Source organism: Anser cygnoides, chromosome 8 (genome assembly GCF_040182565.1).
Source record: "Anser cygnoides isolate HZ-2024a breed goose chromosome 8, Taihu_goose_T2T_genome, whole genome shotgun sequence".
Classification (NCBI taxonomy): Eukaryota; Metazoa; Chordata; class Aves; order Anseriformes; family Anatidae; genus Anser; species Anser cygnoides.
In genome coordinates, this window is record NC_089880.1 from 2639388 (window position 1) to 2662115 (window position 22728).

General features: G+C 38.7%; 1 protein-coding gene across 5 annotated transcripts in view; it reads left to right on the top strand.

Annotated features, from left to right (window-relative positions):
• Positions 1-22728, top strand: part of SLC44A3 (solute carrier family 44 member 3) — a 116920-nt gene that overhangs the window by 88814 nt on the left and 5378 nt on the right. For all 5 annotated transcript variants that reach the window (XM_048067265.2, XM_048067262.2, XM_067001616.1 and 2 more), the window contains exons 10-12: positions 5839-6004; positions 11877-12033; positions 14583-14666. In XM_048067265.2, coding sequence (XP_047923222.1) covers positions 5839-6004; positions 11877-12033; positions 14583-14666 — 407 coding nt within the window. The remainder of the gene's footprint in view (positions 1-5838; positions 6005-11876; positions 12034-14582; positions 14667-22728) is intronic.

Here is a 22728-nt window from a genome sequence, read left to right on the forward strand (position 1 = left end):
TTTTACTTTTTGTTTTTTTCCCTAGCATAATAGGAATGCTAGTGCTCCAAGATACAAATGGCAGTACGGAAGGCAGCATAATCTTGCTGCATAGTAGAGCAATGTTGAAATTTCTAGCATGCTCTCCGTTTTGAAAGAATTGATTTCTTGAAGATACAGCGTAAGAATGGAAGGTCATTTTCAGGCACTTAACTATCAATATATTGCTCATGTAGGGAGTCTAGTAAAACATATGTTTTAACTGAGATCTGCCAGGATATTTTTAGTGTAGGTGTCAATCCCTGTATGAGTTTTCTGCTAATAGATAGCATGTTAATGCTTAGAAGGGAATGTGTATCTGATAAAGGATCTGTACCAATTCTAAGTTACAGCCTAAGCGTGAATGCAGGTAGGAAAATGCACTCTACGAGTTTCATTAATTTACCTGATTAAAACTTGAATCCATTGGTTTTATCATTTGTTTGCAAGTATGCTTTTTATTACGATGTCTATGTTAAATGTTGGCTGTTGTTACCCAACAGATGTAAACTGAGTTTTTGGCAAAGTCCAGGGGCTTAGGTGTTTCTACGTAAGTAACATGTAAATGACCTGCAGCAGCCTCAGTGCCCACTAGGTGCCGATAAAGTAATGTAGGAAAGGTTTATTTCTGAATGTGCTCAGTTGTTTACAGCTGCTCTGATTACAGAACAACTCCTCCTGAGAGGAGCTCGAAGACAACAAAGGCAGTTTTAGCCTTTTAATGATCTGGGGAGGTAATAAAGGATTGTTTTTATCTGGCTCACAGATCAAGGGGTTTTGATGAGGCGACACAGAAGGTCGGTGTCAGCAAGTAGTATGATAGTTGTTCCAGTCCTGTACTCTACCCAGTAAACCACAGCTTAGATTTCTTTTGTAGTTCAAAACGAGGATAATGATCTCTAGGCTAGATTTGATATTGAGAAAATTCCTATAAATTTTATTTCAAATTTTCAACCCAGATATGAGTCCTCAAAATGCTGACTGTTAAAGCAGATCACAGTAAGGTAGCTGGTTGCTTTGGTTTTTTAGAACAGCTAAAATTTAAGCATCCCATAAATATATATATATATATATACTGTACTGTTTGGCTAATAATACATTGGCAGACCAGCTTTGTATTTTTTACTTGTTTTCTGTAATCAGCGTGTAGATGGAAGACATTTCTTTTGTTTTTTGAATTCTGGGGACTTTTTGCAAAAGCTCACAGATCTTTTCTGAAGATCTCCCAGGATCTGCTCTCTTTGAACAATTTGTTTTCTCTGTTGACAAATAGCTGCTTAGCCAGCATTCACTACATAAAATATAGGTTTTGTCTTGTTTATGACACTTTGACTTTTTTTCTCATGCACGTATTTTCTGGATCTTAAATGGATCTTAAATTTTCTGTATCTTAAATGGAAATATATTAAGAAAGCTGAGAAACTGAAATTTTTATAAAGACATGAGTCTTTTGTATAATACAAAGAGATGGGCAAATGAAATTGACTTGCTACTGTGCTGCACCTGTTCTTAACATTTTTCTCGGATCTTCGCTAGTTATATAATGTTTATAGCGTCTCTGCATCTTACAGCTCTGGAGCACTGGATTCTCGCTTGAGCTGTGATGCACCTGATCTTTATGTGACCACACAGGCACCTTATTTACATCCTCTCCAAAAGTTAGTGTTACTCTGAGAAGATACTAACTTCTTGGGAGCTATAGAAACCTATAGGTGCCCTTGGAAAGGTACTTATGCACATGACTGGCTTGAAAACCGTTGATAATCCTATTAAAATCAGTGGGACTACTTATGCATTTTAAGGTAGGCACCTGCTTAACTACTTCAGTAATTCAGAGTCTGTAAGAGCAGCAGAGAGCGAGTGAATTCCAGACCTAGAGATCTAGGAAGAATGCCAGACTCCACAAGACTTTGAGACAGCGCAAACAGTGGCACCAGTTAGAACCATTAGCCGGGTAGGAATGGAATTCAGTTGTGCTTTGGAAAAGCTGTCATGTCTTAGGGTTGTTGAGTCTTATTGTTTGCAAATTTGTGTGGTGTTTCATTGCAGAACTTAAGTGGCTGTCTGGCACAGCAAAACATGTCTTTCAGCTTTCTAGCATGCGGGAGCTGTGAAGTCCAGGTGGCATTAATACTGTGTACGTAATGCAGGATGAGAAGGCAGCGTGAGATTTTCCTGTAGTGAAGGTGCATCCTACAGGCAAGAGCAATAGAACTGCTATATAAAGTTGTTCAGTAGCTAAACCAACAATAAAAACCTATTGCTTGCAGGGTCCTTGACATTCCAATTACAGTTGGCTAGCTTTGCTGTAAATACCACTACATGGAAAAAATAAATAAATAAAATTACACAATAAATTCTGTTGGAGGACGCATGAAGATTCAGTGCATGCTGCCAGAACCTTTCCTCACTTAGCAGTGGGAAGAGCACATTGTATTTTCATGTTAACAGGAACTGATAAACAGGCTCTCGGTATTTTCTGGGCAGTGGTTTTTTGTTCTGATAATGAAATTGCTAAACTAGACTTCCCAGGAATTTTCATCCCTTTAAAACAGCCTGCTGCTTTGGGCATCAGCAAAAACTTGCAGCAGCTGCTGCCGAACAAGAACATCTAACCCAAGTCTTAGAATACTAGAGTGTAGCTGGTGATGCTGCCTTTGCACGCTGCCTTTCCTGTTGTTGCACTGCTGGGCTGGCTGGTACAATGTCACGGCATGGCACCGCGCTGCAGTCAGTGCACAGCCAGGTGGAGGAACTGTTCCGAATCCTGCTGCAAACACTTGTGATTGTTTGCATTGTTAACAGCACTGCTTTGAAGTATTTGCAGCAGATAAACATTTGTACTGATCAGAGGTTTTCAGATTTGGTGATTCAGCTGGAGGACTCTAGTTCTGTAAGCTCTTTACTACTGACTTGTTAGCCTTACCGCTAGGAGTGTATATATAGTACACCAGAAGGATTCGTTTTCAGCACTCTGCTGTGAGTATGTAGTTGGAGGAAAAATGTTCTGCTGACAAATTAAAAATGTATTTCAAGGCTTTGTTGAGGAAGTTTAGTTTACGTGAACAGTAAGATCAAAGTGGAGTAATGAGGAAAAAGGCGTATACTTCTCTCATAAGCCTATCTAAGGTAGCATTAAAGCTTATCTGTGCTGCTAGGACTGACATGAAAAACAGCATTGCATGGAGTTCTGTTGACAACATTGTATATGCACAGTAGGCCCAGCAGACAGGGTATCAGTCAGGCATAGATATTTACATTGGTAAACAGATTCCTGTGAGGTAACAAAACCTGTGCAGCAGGGTACAGTGCTGTACACACTGCCGTGTGAAAGGTTGGCCAGGAAACAAAACCATTGCTGTTGTTACTGCAGGTAGTTATTTTAGTAGGCTGGAAAAAAGCAAAAGGAATTAGTTTACAAAGCAGATATTTTCCAATCCTCATGACAAAGCTAGAGAAGCAAAACCAGATATGTGCCTTTTTTTTGAAAAAGAAATGTTCAGGTAGATTGTATGCTGGAAAACATGATTAATTCTGCTACCAAACGGCATAATGTCTCTGCATAGAAATGGGGAGGTAGGAGACCTTGCATTTTATTGACCTATCGTTTGACCAAATTCCTCAGAAAAGGCTATAGGCTATGGTTAATGAGCATATTTGGGGGGAATTAGTTGGGTGTGCTGCAGGAAACTGGCAGTCTAGAGCCCCTGGAAGAAGCAAGGGCGATGAACCCCCCCCCCCCCCCCCCCCCCTTGGATTCAGAACAAGAAGGAAAGATATAGCACATAGCTTGTTTTAATGTGCCAAGGTAGATGAATCTATTCTCAAAAAATCTAAAAAGGATAAATGACTTTTGTATCCAAACTTAAAAACAAGGAGCCAGGGAATGGGGAAGAATGGCTGAGAGTTTGTGATAAGGGATCTGAGGTAAGAGTAATAGCTTTTTCACAACAGCAAGCATCTTGCATTTCACAGACTTAAAATGCATTTGAATATAATGGAAGCAGCAATATTTCTGGGAATGATCAGCCTTACAGCACTGCAAAGAGTTTAGCTGTTCAGTTAAAATTGATAACCTTTCAGAAAACAAAATACTTAAAAAATGTGTCTGTGTTTGCACTTCAGCAAAGGTTGCCTTGCTGAACAAGCCTGATACCTACAGTACCTACAAACACCTCCTTGAGGGCCAGCTGTGTTGTGTTGATGGATGCGAGTCTTGATTACAAGAGTGCTGAGAACAAGATTGGCTCACCTGTGGGAAGAATGCTTAGTTTGTAGGCTATAAATCTATTCATAGACTTGTTCTTTTTTCCATGCCTTTCAATAGCAAATAGTTCGTCTCTGAGCATCTAAGAGGGATGAGTTTCTTATAGTGCTAATGTTGTAGGAGTAAAATAATTCAATTTTTTAAATACAGACACATATTTAAGCTAACCACATAGTAACGATTATGCACCTGCATAGTGATTTTTGGTCCTTTCAAAGCACTTTAAAATAATTTTGCTGTGCTGCTGTGGGGTGGATTAATATTTTTCATAATTTACAGGCAAATGGACTTGGGTTGTGAAGGCTTGTAAAGCTTGTCTAAACCTGATGGCTGAAAACAAATCTTTATTGTTTCTACTTCTAGCTATTCTTGAGTATGAACTCTGTTGTTGTAGAAAATAGGACAGAATTAAGTGAACCACTTCATAGCTTACTATCTGTGGTATTTTTGAACTTGCAGATGGTGCACATTAGTGCTGGCATTAGAATGCTGCTCCAGCAGTAAAAGACAATTCTGTCTCTTCTTTCAAGCAGTTGGAGTTCTTAACCACTCACCTCCAGAGATCATTTTATTCTGTGATCATGTATATCTTGAAGATTAATGGAGTAAAGGCTTGGCAAAATAAAACGAAAAAAAGCAAGATCAAAACATTAAAAAAACAACCACAGGTTATGGACCTAGAGACCTTTCACTAGGAATGAATGTTCTGATACAGTTATTCCATGACTAGACTCGAAAGTGAAGTGTCATAAATTGGATTATATAGGGAAAGGTCTGATTGCTAAGTTGCCTGAGTTATTCCTACCTTCTGTGAAAAGCTATCTTTTGAGTATGGAATGAATTCTTTGTTATTAATGGAAGTGGAAACAATTTTATTTAGCTTGAATAAGTGCGTTTTTCAATGTTCCTCAATGTAGTCACTCTGGAGCACTTACTACCATACAGACGTCTGCGTTATTGGCACTGGGTTTGGAGAGGCTTTCCTTATATGCCTGTATTTTGCACAAAGATTGCAAAGTATAGAGAATGCAAACTGAGTTGCCATTGTTCTAATTAGTAGTAGTCATAAAAATAGTAATTTTGTTTTGTTGCAATGTTATACATCCTTAATATTTCTATGTACTTTTTCTCTTTTGCTCCTTATAGAGAAAATCTAAAACATTTCATAACTACGAGTTTATTTCAAATTTGAATAAAGAAAACAAAGTTTTTTTTAGGATGCTTCTGAAGCGTTTGATTACTAAAATATTGAGTAATGTTTTCGTAGAAATCTTTACTGATTTATATTTCTCCTCTTGACTTTATTGGCAGCTCTGCTTTAGACCAAATTTAAACCCAAGATTTTACTTTTTGCAAGATTTTATTTTTCAAAATTCTATTTCAATTACAAAATTTTGGCTCTTTGGTTTTGTTGGAGTGGATAGAAATAAATAGCGCTTGAACTTATTTTTTTATAATTTCACTGAATAAATGTTAAGAAAAAGGTTACATACATACTTACTTGTTCTTCTCTAATGAATTATATTAATATGGTGATATAATCCCAATCCCAGGTACTGCACAGACCACTTCAGAAGGACAAGTAGAATACAGAGCTCTGTCTGGAATTTGCTACATGGCATGGTACCATTTCGTTGGCCTTATCTGGACTAGTGAATTCATTCTTGCCTGTCAGCAAATGACAATTGCTGGGGCAGTGGTTACTTGCTACTTCAACAGGTAAGTGCTGAATTGCCCCCTTATAGTTCTGGGGATTTAGCAGCATTTACTTTCAGTCTCTTTCTACGTAAGGTAGTCTCAAATGAACTGCAGTTTATGCCAATATTTTGGAATCCAGTTTAATATAAAATAGTGTTGCTTGTTGCAAGCTCTTGATTTTACAGTGTGAGTGATCTTAATATGACTCACCCCCTACCACTTGAGTTATTGGGCCAAATTGAGCCATGATACAAGCCAAGAGACTGTTGACTCTGATGAAATTGACATTCATAAGGCACAAGGCTGCATTTGACCCTTTTCCAGGAGACTGCATTAGCTCCAAATGGGGATGTAATATATAGCCCTACCGTAATTTCATGTATTCATCGGCCGTTTGACCTCTTCCTAAGTGTTCATCCCTGCTCTGGGTTTCCAGTTCTGACTGCATAAGTGCCTAGTCTGCTCCACTTTTTTTATTCTGTGCAGATATTTTCAGTTAACCGTAAATGCTTTAACAGCCCTGTTAAGAATTTTGAGATGTGTAAAGAAACTTCCTTGAATTTTATACTACATTGAAAGGTAAAGGTGGAGGAAAAATCCTTACTTATCATAATTTGTACTGCTTTTTACATTTAAAATATTGTAAGATTAAACTAAACTGGTTTCATGCACCTGTGTGGTGCTACCCTGTCACTGTGAGGGAGATTTAAATCTCACAGTTGCTGGGCTTTTTTTTTTTTTTTTTTTGACAATGGGAAGAGTAGTATCTGGAAAGCATTTTTCTCCATAAATATTTCATGAGCTTTCTTCCCCTCATTGCTCTGTTCCTCTACTCCCAGCAATGAGGGTTTCCGTCTGTGAAAAACTCAAGTGTCGCAGGAGAGGGCCCAGGGAGCTTCAGCCAAAGCAGCATGGGACAACTGGGATTGGGGATCAGGGAAGGGAGACTTTGGGCTTCACCAACACCTAGGTAGCAGGTTTCTGTTGATGCTCTTTAGAACATATCCCTGGATGTTTCAGTTTCTGAGAAAAGCCTCCTTCCAAAAGGTTTCCAAATGGTTTCTACTAGGCCCAGCAGAGACAGCAGCACAGGGCCTGCATGCAGGAGTGCTCCAGCTGTACCAGCAAAGCTGGAAGGTGTAACAGCCAGTGGCCATTCTTGTTTTAAGCAATGTTTAGTCATTCTATTCAGAAATCCAGGGCAGGGCACTGTTTAACATGTGCATTACGAATTCTGTGCTAGGATCCTCTACGCAGCCAACAGCCGTTCCACAGAATAGGTGCTAGTAAGAGTGCTGACAAAACCTAAAATGCTGTTTTTCAAAAGGTTAAGACCTGCTGAGTGACACTGCTACTTTACATGCTGTGAAAGGACCTGATAAGGGAGGAGCTCACAGTTCAAGTCATCTCCTTTTTCCCTATTGAGGTTCTGAGTGCAAGTAACTAGCATGTCTGTGGTTCCGTGGGTAGCTGGCTGCTCTTTTCTCCTAAGCAAATTTTATGTTCTTCAAGCTTTAGCAATTGATTTAGCTTTGGCAGCTGAGTGCTGAGGCACTGTGTTCTTTTAGATTGTTTGCTTGGGAAAACACAGGAAAGAAAATAAGTTTTGCTGCCTTTTACTGTTTTGCATGCTGCAGTGCATATTTGGACAATACACCATCTAAATCCCCAAGGTAAAGACACTGTCCATATCTTCATACAGAGCAGGGAAGCAGCTGTAGAAGCTGTTGTGGTGACTTCTGCTGCTCTGTCAGGGTCTTCCGCTTTCCAGCTATTTTCTACTGCTGCAGGAACTGGCTGTGGAGTACAGAAGGTTCCTGCACCCACTTGTATTGAAATCATTTTTGTACTGCTACTTTTGAGCCCTCCACTTGCTTGCCAGGTTAAACATACTGTTTTGAGTGACTTGTGCTTGGAAAAGGAAATGCAGGTTTGGTGTGGTGGTGACCCCTCTTCCTGGTCTTTAGGCTGTCAGCACAGACCTGCAGAGAGCAGGGAAGGGACAGGGAGAGGATGGTGAGCTACAAGAGCAGTCACACTGTCGAGGGCAGGGGTTATCTCAAGCTGTTCCAGAAATTCAGGCCTTGCCTGCTATGTGTTTTTAATGTATTCCCTGGGGCAGCATTGCAAAGGCATGTCACAAGAGTTTGTTTATGATACCTCGCAGAGATGCTTTCTTCTTGGCTTCTGAGTGCTCCGAGGAAATGGCATGGCCTTTCCTTGCGGAAATCTCCTTCCACAGCACACGCAGCCATGTGCTGTGCAGCTGGCAGCCGCGGCAGGGTTGTGAGCAGGGAGGGCAGGGTGGTTGTTTTAGCTGGGTCAGCTTTACAGGTAATGTACGTTTGACCTGCAGTACCACCACCACAAATTAATTTTGCCTTCTTTGGTTTTAGATGAAACATGAATTCGTGAAATAATTTATTAATTCAATAAAATAGATTAAATGGTTACTTTTTATGACTTGTGAAGAAGGCTCAATCTAAATATATATATATATATTCTTTGTTAGTATTGCTGTCCTACATGAGGGTTTATTTTCACCTTGGTGTGCTTAGGGGTTATATACGTATTTGCCTTTTAGATGAGATGAGGTTTTTCCTTTCCCTGGGATTAAAGGAGGGTGGTATGGTAACTTGACCTATGTCACAGCGATCACGGTCCTGTCCATGTTTGAGCTTCTCCAATAACTAAATCTTGTGTGTATGTCACTGCATAGTGTTGATGATCAGGAAGTGTATAAGCATTTGCAGGACTGGAGTTTTCAACCTGACTCTAAGGTGCTCAGCACCACGAACTTCCAGTAGACGCAGTAAGAGGTGAAATATATCTCCCAGTAAACCAAGGTTTATGGATTTACAATCGAGATTTATGGATTTGCACCAAAGTCATTGAGACATGAACTAGGACCAAATTTGTAAAGGATTCCTCTCCCCTTTTCCAGTACATCTGTAGCATTTATGAGCATCCTTTACCCTACTGACCTACCTCATGAAAAGGGTTATCAGCATGCATGTAGTCAAACCTGTCCCTGTGATGCTGAGAGCAGCTAAAAGGGCAATTTTAAGTACAGTCTGAGAGTTTTCTGTTAGCCTGATAATGTCTCTTCTGTTACAAATCTTGAAATTTTTAGTACTTCTTTAAAAACTGGAATTCATATTTACTTTGAGAATGTATGATTCATTTGTTAATGCTTTTGAAGTATTCTACAGTAAATCTCTTTTTAGGCAAGCTTTGAAAAAGGTGAGGCAGGACTAAGAAAACTATAAGCACAGCTCTGAAAAGGAGAAGTGTTTTTTTTTTTTCTTTCAAATATCTAAGACTTTTGGGTGAGTCTAGATGGCATTTTTTCATCACACAAAAAAGTGGTTTTAAAATTAAAGTTGAAATGCTTGTGTGATCATTCAATCCGAGGAACTAAGTGTTAAGAAAGATATCAAATATCACAGAGCTCATAAGAAAATAAAGACAGTTGGCAGCACTTGAAGAAATAAAGTGATTAAAAGATGATGTAGTATCGAGGACGATTCACAGGATTTTGGAATGGTAGTGTTCTGTATAAATCAAGCAATCCCTTGGTGACATAAAATAGGAATACTGAAGAGGGAAATCAAGCCTAATCAGTCTTGTAACCAGTCCTATCAGGAATCTTCCTGTTTTCCTGATACCTGGCATATGTTGAGGCACTGCGTCCATGCCAAGAGCCTACATGCACAGAATTCACTGAACAATACAAACTTTCCACAAAATCTTATGCATGTGGCTGACTGCATGCTTGTGCTAAAGTTGTTTCAGGATTGCAGGCATAATGTAAAAAGCTGGATGAAACTTCATCCTAGAGGGTACTTGGGTGTACGTGGATAATTGAGCCAGCCTTGAACTTGATTAATCACAAGCATCATCACCTGTTGTTACATTTGGCTAGCTATTTTCCTATGTGTCCTTCCCTGAGCCAGAATTATAGGGAAAAAGTTTGTTCTTTTCCCAATCTGTTTGGAAGCAAAGCAAGAAACTTTGTCAGACTCTGTCCTTGTGAGAATTCCTATGCTAGGAAAAGAAGACGTGGAAGAGCTTCCAAATGTGTAGAAATTTATCTAAACTTCAAATTCTGAGATTTTTGCTCATTAATCAGACCTGTTAAAAGTATGAAAGCCATTCTTTATTCTTCTCCTTGGTAGCAAGTAAATTATCAAGTAAACTTTGTCCTTTTTTTATTTCTCAGCCGTGATTACCTTTTAACTTGCAGAAACTTAATCTTTTATATTCTGAGATTAGACTGAGGCTGTAATGTGTAGGACAGTGTAAAAGGGAAAAGTAAACACTAGTGCTATATGAATACAGTGACTTTTCTATATTGAGATGTACGTGTTTCCAACATGGAAATCTGATAACTTGGAAAAAAAAAAAAAAAAGACTTATTATAAAATTTCAGTATCCCCAAGCAGTTCCTCTAGTTGTGAGACCAAAAATAATAAATGCAGCAACTGCATTGCTGGAATTTCCTATTTGAAATAATGTGGTATATTCACATATTTAAATATAACTGCAGTTAGTGTTTTAAATGAACTGCAGTGATACCTTCAGGATTCTTGCAGAACTGTGGTACCCATCATAAAGTAGTGTATATGAAGACTTAATTAAAAAGTATTTATATAACAAAAATATATTTGTAGATGTTTAGCCCCAACCAGTCACTCTCTCTTATCACTTCCTTTTTATTTTTTAGCTTCTTCTGCAAACTATTAATTTTTCAAGGTAACAGATGTTTTGAAGGAATCACTTATGAAAATAGGACATCGTATTTATGATGTCTGAATCTTTACTTAACCACTGTTTCTGTTGCTTGAGTAAATTTTTCAGGGTTGGGACTATTGCATACAGTTGCATTACAGATGGATAGTTTGTGACTCTTAATCATTGGTGGTTTTGTTGTTGTTTCTTTTTGAACACTCTGAAATATTTTTTTAAGTATTTATGGTGTTACTCTAATTGATTTTTTTTTTTTCTTGCAGTGTTTGAAGAGGGGTTGGGGAATGGCTTTAAGTTCATTTCCTGGATTTCATATAAATTCTTGAGAGCTGTGTCATACTATTCTCTGTAAATGATTGACATTAAACTGAACTCTATAAAGGAAGCAAGGAAATAAAACCTGTATTTGGGATTCTTAGGCCAGTCGTATGAGGTTAACTTTTTCTCTTTCCATTTGAAATTTGGGAAATACATTATTTCCCCAAAACGACACAGATTGCAGGGGAATTAAAAGATTTTTAGGCCAAATTATAATGTTAAACATACATTTGAAATTCCTTTCTTCTGTGTTCCATTTTAAAACAAAACCTGTTCAGTGAAAAATAAAAAGCATTAATTATCTGAACAAAATTTAGTCAAGTTGCAACAGCGGAAGTAGACACTAGATCTCAGTTTTGTACAAGAGATCTTGTCATATTTTTTCTGTTTTTAGCTTTACCACTAAAGCAGAAATAGTGAATTAATTCCTTCAGACTAAAATCTTGCAGAAAAGACAGTCAAATAAAAGATTGAGAGGATAAAAGTGACAGAAACTGGAGGGAGATATTTGAAGAAATATTCTCAGATGTTGTTCTCTTCTGTTCTTTTCCATAGATTTTTTTTCTAGATATTTTTTCCACTAGTGAATATATAAAAATATTCATTGCTTAAGAATTAAACAAATCTAATAAAAGTTATAAACTTGGCTACTTTGCTTTGTACTAAGGTGAACGTTCAGATGAAGTCAGAAGGAAAATTGGAGTAGTTTTATGTGTGAAAGGGTATACCAGCTTAAATGCTTAAATCTCCAAATACTAAAATGATACTATGCATATCTCCTTAAATAAGTTTCCAAAACATTTTAAAATGTTGTTTTTCTTTCTAGAAACAAAAATAGCCCACCACGTCACCCAGTCCTGTCTTCCATTTCAATTCTTTTCTGCTATCATCTAGGAACTGTTGTAAAAGGCTCATTTTTAATTACTATACTGAGAATACCAAGGATTGTTCTCTTGTACCTTTATAATATCCTAAAACAAAAGGTAAGTATATAATTCTGTAACACATAAAAGTAGTAGTTAAATGGTGAGGTTCAAGAAAAATAATGTGAAGAATATACTTTGTTTAAAATGGATGACATAATGTGAATTTTTATTTTATCCCATTTTCTTCATGAAGAAAGCCTTTTTCAAGTGCTTCCATTTTTTTCTCTCAACTCAGATATTTATACGAGGAGAAAATGCTAACATGAAAAAACACCTTTATTTAGTTTTTGTGTGTAAATGTTTTTATGACAGATAAAGGAAAAATACAGATTTGGCAGAAGGCTTTATTTAGAATTTTCACATTGAAAAAATTGAAAAAAGTGAAGATAAGTAAGAATTATATTGTTTAGTATAAAATACCTTTTATAGAAAAGATTTCATGTGTTTTATAATATGTGTTTATAGAAAGAATATGTAAAATAAGAACTATTCCAGAGATTTATACAGGATCCAAACCACATCTTTTATGGTATATAAAAATACAGCTAGGCTGTTGTGGTTGTTGCTTGCAGTCTTTCTGTCTTTCATGCAACTCTGCATCTCTTACCTTCTGCTGAAAACATACCGGTGTGGTTAGCTCTGGCACTTCGGCAAGGAGGGAGTGAGCTCTCGTGACTGCACAGCTCTGACTTCAGAGGTAGATTTAGACAAAGTTTTTAAATGTAGGTCTTAGAATTCATCTCTTTTACTCCAGAAAAAATGCCTTGACCGTGAAGCAAGTTATATATAGTTTTGACAGGGTATAGTTTTGAGCATCCCTAGTACCTCTGAGAAGTATATGGATATACTTTGAGAATGCTCAGATAAAAACGCCCTTCTTAATACAATGCTCAAGAGATGTAGAAGAGATGTTGTCTGGGTTACCATCACTTTCATATTAAAGCATATGATGGTTATAAAACCTGGTGATTTGGGTCAATTAAGAATTTTGTTTAAAGATGGTAGGTGGGTTGAGTTGTGCTAGAAAGAAGACAGAGTATTGCCTGAATCTAGAGGAAGCAGAATCAATGGATTTGTTGGGCATGCTTGTTTGTAATCTGAATACTCATAGAAATACCTGGGAAAGAAAGATTACTTTTTTTTTCAATAGTAGCGTGCTTTAAACTCCTTTTGGTCCAGGTGCCAATCATCTAGCTAGGATGTGACATGACCCATTGCCATAATTGCTCCTAAAGAGGCTATGAAGTGCTCAGTCCACAAAAGGATGCCCCACAAAGTAACTTTGCTCCTTCCCATGGCAGGAGGGGAGGGGCTGTGGCCCCTTTCCATCAAGGCTCTCTCGGTAGAGGGCAGGAGAAGTACTAAACAGGGAGAAGAGATGCTGCATTCTTGTAGAGCTCACCCAGATTTGTCACCTTTGCAAAATAAGCTCCTGTTTTCTGAGAAGAGGAGAAGTCAGGGGTCTGCAAGCTTTGCAGGTAAATTCACTGGTGTTTCCTACACAGCAGTCTTCAAGCCGAATAGCAGAAAGGAGATTGCAGTTGAAGCCCCTTACTCTGTTTTTAATAAACAGTACTTAATGAGATTAACACAGTTGTAGTAAAATCATCTCTCCAGCAAAGCATGACGGGATTAAAGTATTTCTCTGCTATCAGGAGTTTGTATGTACAATCACCATTCTAAAGGAATTATTCATGGAATATTTTCAAGAACTTGGGGGAAAAAAGTTGGGAGGCCCATGGTTTCAACATAACTCCGTGGTAGCTGTGGGACCTGAGTATTTCATACAGTAACTGGAAGATATCTGCTTTCCAAAACAAAAGCATTCTAGCCTCTGGAAAAATAAGGTTAAAAAGACTCAAATATCACTGAACTGAAATTCCTTTTGCTGAGAAAAACAGCCATTTAAAATTGGAAGGCTACCAGGGTTACCAAGATATCTTTTTCTTGTCTTGCTTGATAAAATCTTTGGTGATGAAGAGTTCTGAGCTCTTGATGGGGCTGTGTGGGGTAGAAAAAACACTGAGTTTTCTTCTCTGTTTTTAGTATGAAATTAATATAGATCAACGGTCTGCAGTCTGTTCTAGAAAAAATTCTTTTCCTCATGTCTTGGAAAGTGAACGTATGCTCTGGATCAACACAAACACACAAGTCCTGCCCATTTTTTAATTTTCGTCCATTAGGATACTGCTCATTTCAGGACTATGAAAGTTTTTTGATAAATGACAAAAAAGTTTAAAACTAAACGTAAAAAACCCACCAAATTATACTCCCTAAACACTGCATAGTACTGTAAGGGTTACTGACTTGCCTGCCTGTTTTGTTCTCCGTGCAGCTGTTAGCTCACAAAGCTGCTTACAGCACTTACTTTCTTTCCTGGAGAAGTATCTTCCATCTACAGGAAGAAAAAAAATATGCTCAGCTCATCAGTCATTAATACTGTAGGGTCTGAATTAAAAACAAGTCCTATAATCCAAAAGTAAGCATGTGCTGTCTAATTGAATACTCTGTTAGAAGAGTCGGTCACCTGTAAAGCGTGCTTTTCTAAAATGGCAGTTTTGAGTCTAATTCTGTGTCCAATAACCAAACATTTCATTTTATTGCAGGAGAGTGCATGTGCAAAGTGCCTGTTGAAATGCTGTTCCTGCTGGCTGTGGTGCCAGGAAGGTTGCTTAAGTTACTTTAACCAGGTACGCTCTGTCATCTCCACCACTCAACCATCTGCATACCTAGTTTAGAAACCATGTGTGTATGCTACCTCCATTTAGCGTGACTAAAGCAATACCCAGTGCGTATAAGTCAAAGCTACCTGCTGGCTAGCTAAACAAACAAAAAATTCTTCAAGTGTAGGTAGAGATTGTTGTAAAGAAACAGGGAGTTGACAAACATGCAAGGTAACCGAGTGTAAATTTTAGAAAACTTATTAATACAGCTTGAGATGACCCTTTCTGAGGGCCACTTGCTATTTCTGAAGGTAAGAGGACAACATCTTGTTAAGTTGTGCCAGAGAGACAACTGAAATGTCCAGGTAGAAGGAAGAAATTAAGTGAGAAACAGACCTGGGGATGCGTCATTAAACTAGATACAGTATTTTCCACCTGAAAGTCCCTATTAAAGAAAACTGAAGTCTTGGCTGATTTCCATTATCAAAATATCTGGGAATATAATCCATGATCAAAAAGCCAGATGATATAATACTCTCTGTATTTGAAGGACTTCTTTGTTTTGTTAGCAGTTTTGTTTCAGAAGTGCTTTTATTGGAAATGAATGACTTCTGACATGCAGCAGGTTTTCTGATACTCTTTCCTTCCTGATCCTTTTCTCCAAATTTATGTATATTTCTCCAAGCTCCATGTACATCATTGTAAATAGCTAATTTTTCTCTTTGTCAGTCGCCTTTTGTTATCTCTGGTGGCAGTGATATTATCAATGTGACAAGGAATCAGATGTTCTTGCTGATTCATAACTCTGTTTCTTTCTTTGTTCTCATTGCTAAGAACAGCAGTGAAGTAAACAAGACGATGCTGATAAAGGGTCAGACTTCTCATTCTAAAGTAGTTGCATAAATAAAGGTTAATCCTGGACAACTATGAAAAGAACATTTTTTCACTTAATTCACCTTAGATTAAATACTTGTGCAGTAAAATCTCTGGTTCTAACCGATGAATTTTCCAGACTTACATTTTTTAGATAGATCTTATGGTCACTGACTCGGCAAGGAATCTTAGAGTTCATTTTAACTCCAGGCTTCCCGTTTGTAGTCACCCTTTCCCTTTGGCTTCCTGCCTTTCAAAGAGATAGCCAGCATCATAGTGTTTACTTTCTCCAGCTGTTGTATGGTATGTGTTTGTTAAAAGGAGAATTAATTACAGTAATGTACTTTCTTTTGTTTCAGAAGGCTGTATTGTATCTCTTGTTCCCTTAAAAGATTTCCTGTTTCCTAATCTATTGTAGGCAAATTTATTTCTATACAAGTTGTGTTTTTTAGCCTAATGATCTTAGTACTGTGTTTGCTGTTAGATAATTGTTTGTTTGAACATCAGTTTAGCAAAGATGATGGTGCTACACAAGCTCCAAATCTGGGGCAGTTTGGGAGACAGAGGAGAACAAAAGCAAGAACATTTTGTAAGATTTTGATAGAAATTTTATCTGTATGAAAGGGTAGTGTTCTCAGATTATTGCATTTCATAGGGCAATTAATGTTTTTTTCTATAAAGAATATATTCAAGCCTATTAAAAATATAAATGTTGACTAAGATTGAAAGTCTTTGTGGAAAAAAATAACTATAGTTTTAAGAAGCTTAACATACAGCTAGATTAACACAAGTGTTGAATTTAAGAGCGCTCACTGAGATTTGTGAAAGTTGGGTACAGCCTTGAAATTTCACATTGCTGTTAAACGTGGACTCAAGGGTAGGACTTTAGGGACTTTAAAAAAATTGCTTGTACGTATGCGTATGTATCTAACGTTTTGAAAGTATTTTTAAGTTTAGATTTTGATTTTTCTATGAGTTGAAATTATAGAAATGCGGAACAGCTGTTATAAAAGTCGGTCCAAAGCTCATTAACATTCCTTACTGTGCTTTTGCCTTTTATCCCACTATTACATTCACCATTGTAATAAGTGTATAATTACCTGGAAACTTAAAAAGCCTTCCCCATCACTTCTGCATTATTTTCTTCAACCTGTTGTTGTATTGCTTAGATGTTTTAAATACTTTCTTGCTCTTTCATTCACAAGTATAATCAGATTAAGCAGAGCACCTTGTTTTCCCTCTGGGAAACTTGCAGATGATATATAGGTGTTGGAGGAAGTAACATTGGTGATAGTGTGTGAGCTTCTTTCTTCCCGTGCAGTGTGAACCAAATGCCCTGTTATGTTGTCAATGGGCTGATGTGCTGTCTTTCAGGTGGGGTGTAACACTAACTTTGATTGTTGTGTGTATTCCTGAAGAGATTCCTTCTCTCCAGGGTCAGCTAAGTTGTGTTCAGCTCTCTTGCAATTTAAGTTGAACAGGGCCAGAAAAGTACCCTGTCATCTTCCTGTCGTGACAGATGCTGCACTTGATGCTGACAGTTGCTGTATTTCCAGTGGCGGTTGTTGCAGGAGGAATAATGTAAACCAGTATCCTGTTCAGATTGCAATGTGGATAATTACATTCTGCCTTCCTAAATTTCTTTTGGATATGCAACTGGATCCTGTGCTAAACTGTGGTGTAGTGTTGCTATGTGCTGTTAAACAGTTCACTCCTTAAGCTGTTCCATTTCAGTCATGGGCAAAGTGATTCATGTGTGTGTATAATCCATTAGTAACAATTGTAAAGCACTCTGGGTTCTATCTGGATGAAAAGTGTTTTGTGAATATAAAGTCATTATCCTTACTTGACAGTTCTGTTTGCCAACACTTGTCAGAATTACCACAGAGTTTTCATCTTCTGGCTCTGATGGTTTCAGTATGTTCCAGATAAACATATCCAATCATCTCAAGTAAAATCTGGGAGATCGAAATTTCTCTTCTGTAAAAAGAATATACTGTTTTCTTTATGTGGTTTGGGAGCTACAAGGTCTGTCTGTCTCCTGCTCTCTTAAATTGTTATGGCAAAGTCTTAACTTTTGATACATCAAAGCAGTCACTTTTTTTCTTTACAGCCTTGTTGCAATGACATTTTTAAACAATATATCTATTTCAGGATAATTCTGCTTTTCTATGTCTGCTCTGGGTTCATCTGCAGCCAGTTGGCAGGCAACCGCTCCACAGTGCAGCACATGGATTTCTGGAGCTGCTGAGTGTATGTGGTTTCTCTGTTTTCCTCAGCACAGCTTCGTGCTGTGTAGCCTTCCGGGCCCTGTGGTAGCCATTACTGGTGAATGACACAGTGTGATCGCCTGCATTTGCTGGTACTGAGACCCTTCAGTGGCACTGAAAGCCAGCAACTGTCTAGTGTGAAAAAACAGAAGCAAGTCTGTCTGTTGGTCATATATCCATGGTAGTTAGTTGTCTCATAAACTTTGGATGGAAGCCTATCAGGAGGCTGTGCTTAAATGCCTTCTGGAGAAATGACCTAGATAAAACCCAAATTCAGGCATGCTAATGTAAGTACAATTCTCCTGTGCGCTGCCAAACATATTGTGCCTCACACCATCAAATAGTTTTTTTTTTTCCTCCCAAAACCAATACTGCACTTTAATGTTACTGGCAAAGTTTCTTCTAGATGTGAAGCTAAATTTTCAATCATCTTGAAAATACTGGCTAAAACATTAATCTTTAGTGAAATCTTGTTTTAAATGTTTGTTTTCCTTCTAAAGACTTTTTAAATATGCAGTAATAGGAGATAAATATTGCAGGTCTTTCCTTGCTTCATAGGGTGAACTATGTGGGGCATAGAGATGAATGAGAATGACCTGTTCTTGCTTTGATGCTTTTCTTCTCTCCCTTCTCCCACTTAAAAAAGATAAATAAATAAAAATTGAGGGGGATGGGATGCAGTGAAACAACTGACCACTAATTTAGTGCTCTTAAGCAGGGCAATTCTGAACAACTCTCAGACCATGTTCAGTTTGTTTTTATTTCAGAACTCCCTGATGGAAACACTGTCACACTAGTATTGCAGAAGCTACAGTTAAGTGACTCCAGTAATAATGTAATCATGATGCAATGGGCACTTAGAGCAGGTTCTCTGCAGTAAGAGTCCTAGCAGTGAGATGCTACAGGAGAGAACACCCAACTACCCTCTCAGGAGAAAGCTGTGTTGATCGTACCCGCTGGATGACACCTGTGGAGGGAGTATGTGACAGAGTAGAAAACAAGGCAAGTTGAAGGACAAGGTATTTTCCAGCAAGTCCAGATTGCAAATATAAGGTGGAATGCAAAGCTGGGCTTTTTGGACTGCTTGTAAAAAAAATCAGGAGGCTTTTGTCGAGTTTCTTATAAATAGTGATTAGCCTAAGAATCAAAAATAACAGTTTCTGTATTAGCTGTGTGCTCACTGGGGAAGTGATGGACGAGAATGTGCTCCGTGCGTTTGTCTTTCACAGGGCAATAGCCGTTAGTTCGTTATTGAGATGGCTGCAGAAGTGGCAGATTCAGTCCTGGAGAAGGTATGGGATGAAATACTTGCACCAGAAAGAGGGATGAATGCCTTTGTTCAGGTTGCTGGTTTTAGGTAGTCAGCCTTACCTCACCAGGTGGGACTGGAATATCCTGGTGTGTCTACCCTTACAAGTAAAGGGTCAGAGCATGCACATTTGCCATCTCTGAGTGTATCAGGAAAAGAAACAGCAGGGAAAGGTAAGAGCCAACACAAGATAAGCAGAAGAATGAGTAGTTGTAGGCTGTTCAGGAGTTGTCTGGAAATTGGAAGAAGGATCCTAAGGACCAGAGGGACAACAGTCTGGAATAGATCCAAATGCAAGGGCTGGGAGAGGGAAAAGCCCTAAGTAGTTTAAAGAGGGACCTTTCCACTTAATAGAAGAAATTGAGTAGCATGATAGCTTGAAATAGCCAGGGACTGGAGTGGCTGAACGTCTGTTCCAGTTTTACATGTCTTCATCTCTTCAGCAGGGCCTCACAGGCCCACACTGCTCTAATTTCCCCCCACCACCTGAGAGTCATGATACAGCTGTCCCACTGGGTCACTAAAGGCCTGTACAGCAGCCACAGAAACGTCACTTCCACTTGCTACCACTAGATTGTGTTTTCTGAGGGAATTCCTATGGCAGCTGTGGCACTTGCAAGCTAGGACATTTAAAAGCCCTGGCTGAGCTGCATGGCATTGTAGTGGGTGTAGATAGCCAGGGCAGCCCCCAAGGGAGTTGGCAGCAACAAGCAGATTGGATCAGGCTGAAAATATCAGTAGAGCAGAAAAAGCTGAAATGGGATGTGAGACCAGCATGTCTCCTGCTTCTTTTTTAAGAGGATTCTGTTGCTATGGCAATCCAGTCTTTCCCCAAGCTCATTTTATTAAAGCAAGTCCTAGAATGGAAGACTGAATTCAGCTGTTACACAAAGTAGCAATTATTCTCAACAATCCGGGAACTTATGGGCTGGATCTGAGCCACAGTGCCTTTCTCATGAAACTGGCAGGTCAGTTTTTCCAAGACCCTTGACATTCTGTGTTGTGAAGCATAGAAGGATGTATTCTTTAAATAGTTTTTTTTTGCATAGCATGGTATTTGGAAATATGTAAACATTCACATTCCTTATTTATTCCTCCTGACACTGAGAAACCAGTGTCTAGTTCCCAGGCTCCGAGCCAGAAGAGGCTTGTGTTCTTCACAAAATTGGTGACACAGTACCAACTCGATGGTGCAAGGATAAAGACACTTCCTTACCCACTGTCTCCCACGCTTGCTGATCCGCGGTACGCTATCAATGCTATTAGTACTTGCTTGTCACTGCAGCAGAGACTACCACTGTAAAACATCAATGCATTAAGCAAAGTTTAAGTATATAACAGCTTTATTGGGCCAGGCAGAACCTCTGCCTAGGTTGGTGACCCATCTCCAACAGTGGCTGTGAGTAGCTGCAAAGCCATAAAGAGTGTATGTTTCCCTGTCTCCAGTGCTGTTTCTGAATCTGTTTTGCGCCTAGGAACATCCTGAGCTGTATGTGGTTTCTGTGTGGTTAATATCTCTCAGTGGATCCCTTTTCCCTGAACTTCTCCTGTCTCCCTTGAACTCACGGGAACTTTTAGCGGCTAGAGAGCATCCTTTGGCCAGGAGCTCATGACTTACAGGATACAGTGAGAAGAACTGTCATCTGTTTTCAAATTTGGTTCCTGCTGCTTCATATGGTTACCCCCTCTGCCTAGTCCTTGCATTAGAAAAAACAGCAAGCATCTGATCATACCTACTCTCTCCATATTTCTCGTGCTTTTGTAGCCCTCTTACCGCATCCTACTTCAGTCATCTCTTTTCCAGACAGTGGAGTCTGGTGCACTCAGTAGTTCCCCAGACAGAAGACATTCCATACCTTTTGGATCATTCCTGCTGCCCTTCTCTCACACATTTCCAATTCCACTAAAGCTTTTGTGCATTAGGAAAGAGAATACAACGGTAGGAAAAAAAACACATTTGAATAGTCTGTTTCTAAATGATAGCAGGCTCTTATGTGACTGTGGTCTGCCGTCTTAGCCTTCGCAACTATCCTTTCTTTGAAAAGAAATGGGTTGCAATCCCTGCAACTAGAAAATAAAGGGGAGAGCTAAGCTTCTTAGTCCGAAGTCCAAAATCATTTGCAAATATTGGGAGTAGCTTATGTGTATTAGTTATTCTTTGGTGGGTAAGGATGCGAAATCATTTGAACTAGTTTCTGTGCAACTCTGAGTTTGATGGAAATGTATTTTTTCCCCAAAGATCGCTTGACTCAGTCTTCAGCTTTTACTAGTAACATTCATACTTCACCCATGCCAATGACTACTTTTGTAGCCTTCTAGTAGTCCATTCATTTCTGTGCCTCTTCTGTAATGTTGGGTTACCACCTGGCTGTCTCTCTTGCTTTTGTGTTATGACTAGTTGATGCTTGTATTTGTTGAAGTTGTAATAGTTGTAAGTTACATTTCTTATTAACTGGTTTGTAGCATCACAAATGCCTATGCAGGTAGTATTCAGTCTCTAGCATTGTTTTCCAGTTCTTCCAAGAAAACTGTTCAAGTTAATAAATATCAGAAATTCTTTTCGTGGCACATTCCTCAGATACCGAAGTGGCTAATTCCAGAATGTGAACAAGTGGTTGTTTATTTTAAGGTTTGGTACAGTGTTTGTACAAGTGCACATGCATTTTCAGCATTCTTATTTAATTTTTAAAACAGAACTTTTTTTTTCTTTCAGTTTATAATGAATACAGAATCTGTATTTAATTTATTGGCAAAATGTATACTGACCTCACCAGATCAGGATCTGCTCTGTGAATTTAATTCTTAAGGGACAGCAACAAACTTACAAAACCAATTTTTCCACTTTGTGTTTCAGTTTCCTGTCTGTTAAGGGGAACGATGAAGCAGCCTTAATTCACAGCATGTTATAAAGATAGGTGCATTATCCGTGTTTGAAAAATGCAGTGACAGCTAGAGACAGAAGGCAGAGAGGGAGCCTGATTTGAGGCTGCCCTCCCTGAACCTGGTGCCAGTGCCCTGGGCAGGGGGAGGCCCAGCGAGGCTGCCCTGGGCCTGCTGATCTGATTGCCTTCAACCCTGGGGTGGGCGAGCTGGCAGGCCGTCTGCTTTCCTTGCCAAGTGGCCAGGCTGTGTGAGGCAGGTGGGACGAGGCTGCCTCTTTCAGAGGCGTGGGCAACCGGGAAGCCCAAGGAACAGATGACAGCTGGCTGGGCCAAGGGGCAGGCTGCCTGCAGGCCCCAGTGCAGCGCTCCGCAGGACGGTGTAAATGAAAGTTATACCGAAAGCGTTTTTTCTTATTTGGGAATGGAGAGAACTTGCTTGTTTAAACAGATTTTTATGCAAATAGTCTACATGTTTCTGTAGAGTTCAGGGGAATCTTTAATTTTATTTATTTTTTTCCTCATAGTGGGCAATAAATCCATGGTTTCTAGTTGTATTTTTTCCATCTATGGATGCGTTAGCTACCATATAAGTACAGTGCTTACAGGATGTCACTGTTTGCGTATACTCTTTGTTTTGCTTACTAATCAGAGGAAATAAGTCCTTTGCTATATATAAAATAAATAATATTAAAAATGAAGATACAAAGGATCTTTCTGTTTAATTTCTTTCTGTGCAATAGTTTAAGATACAGTAA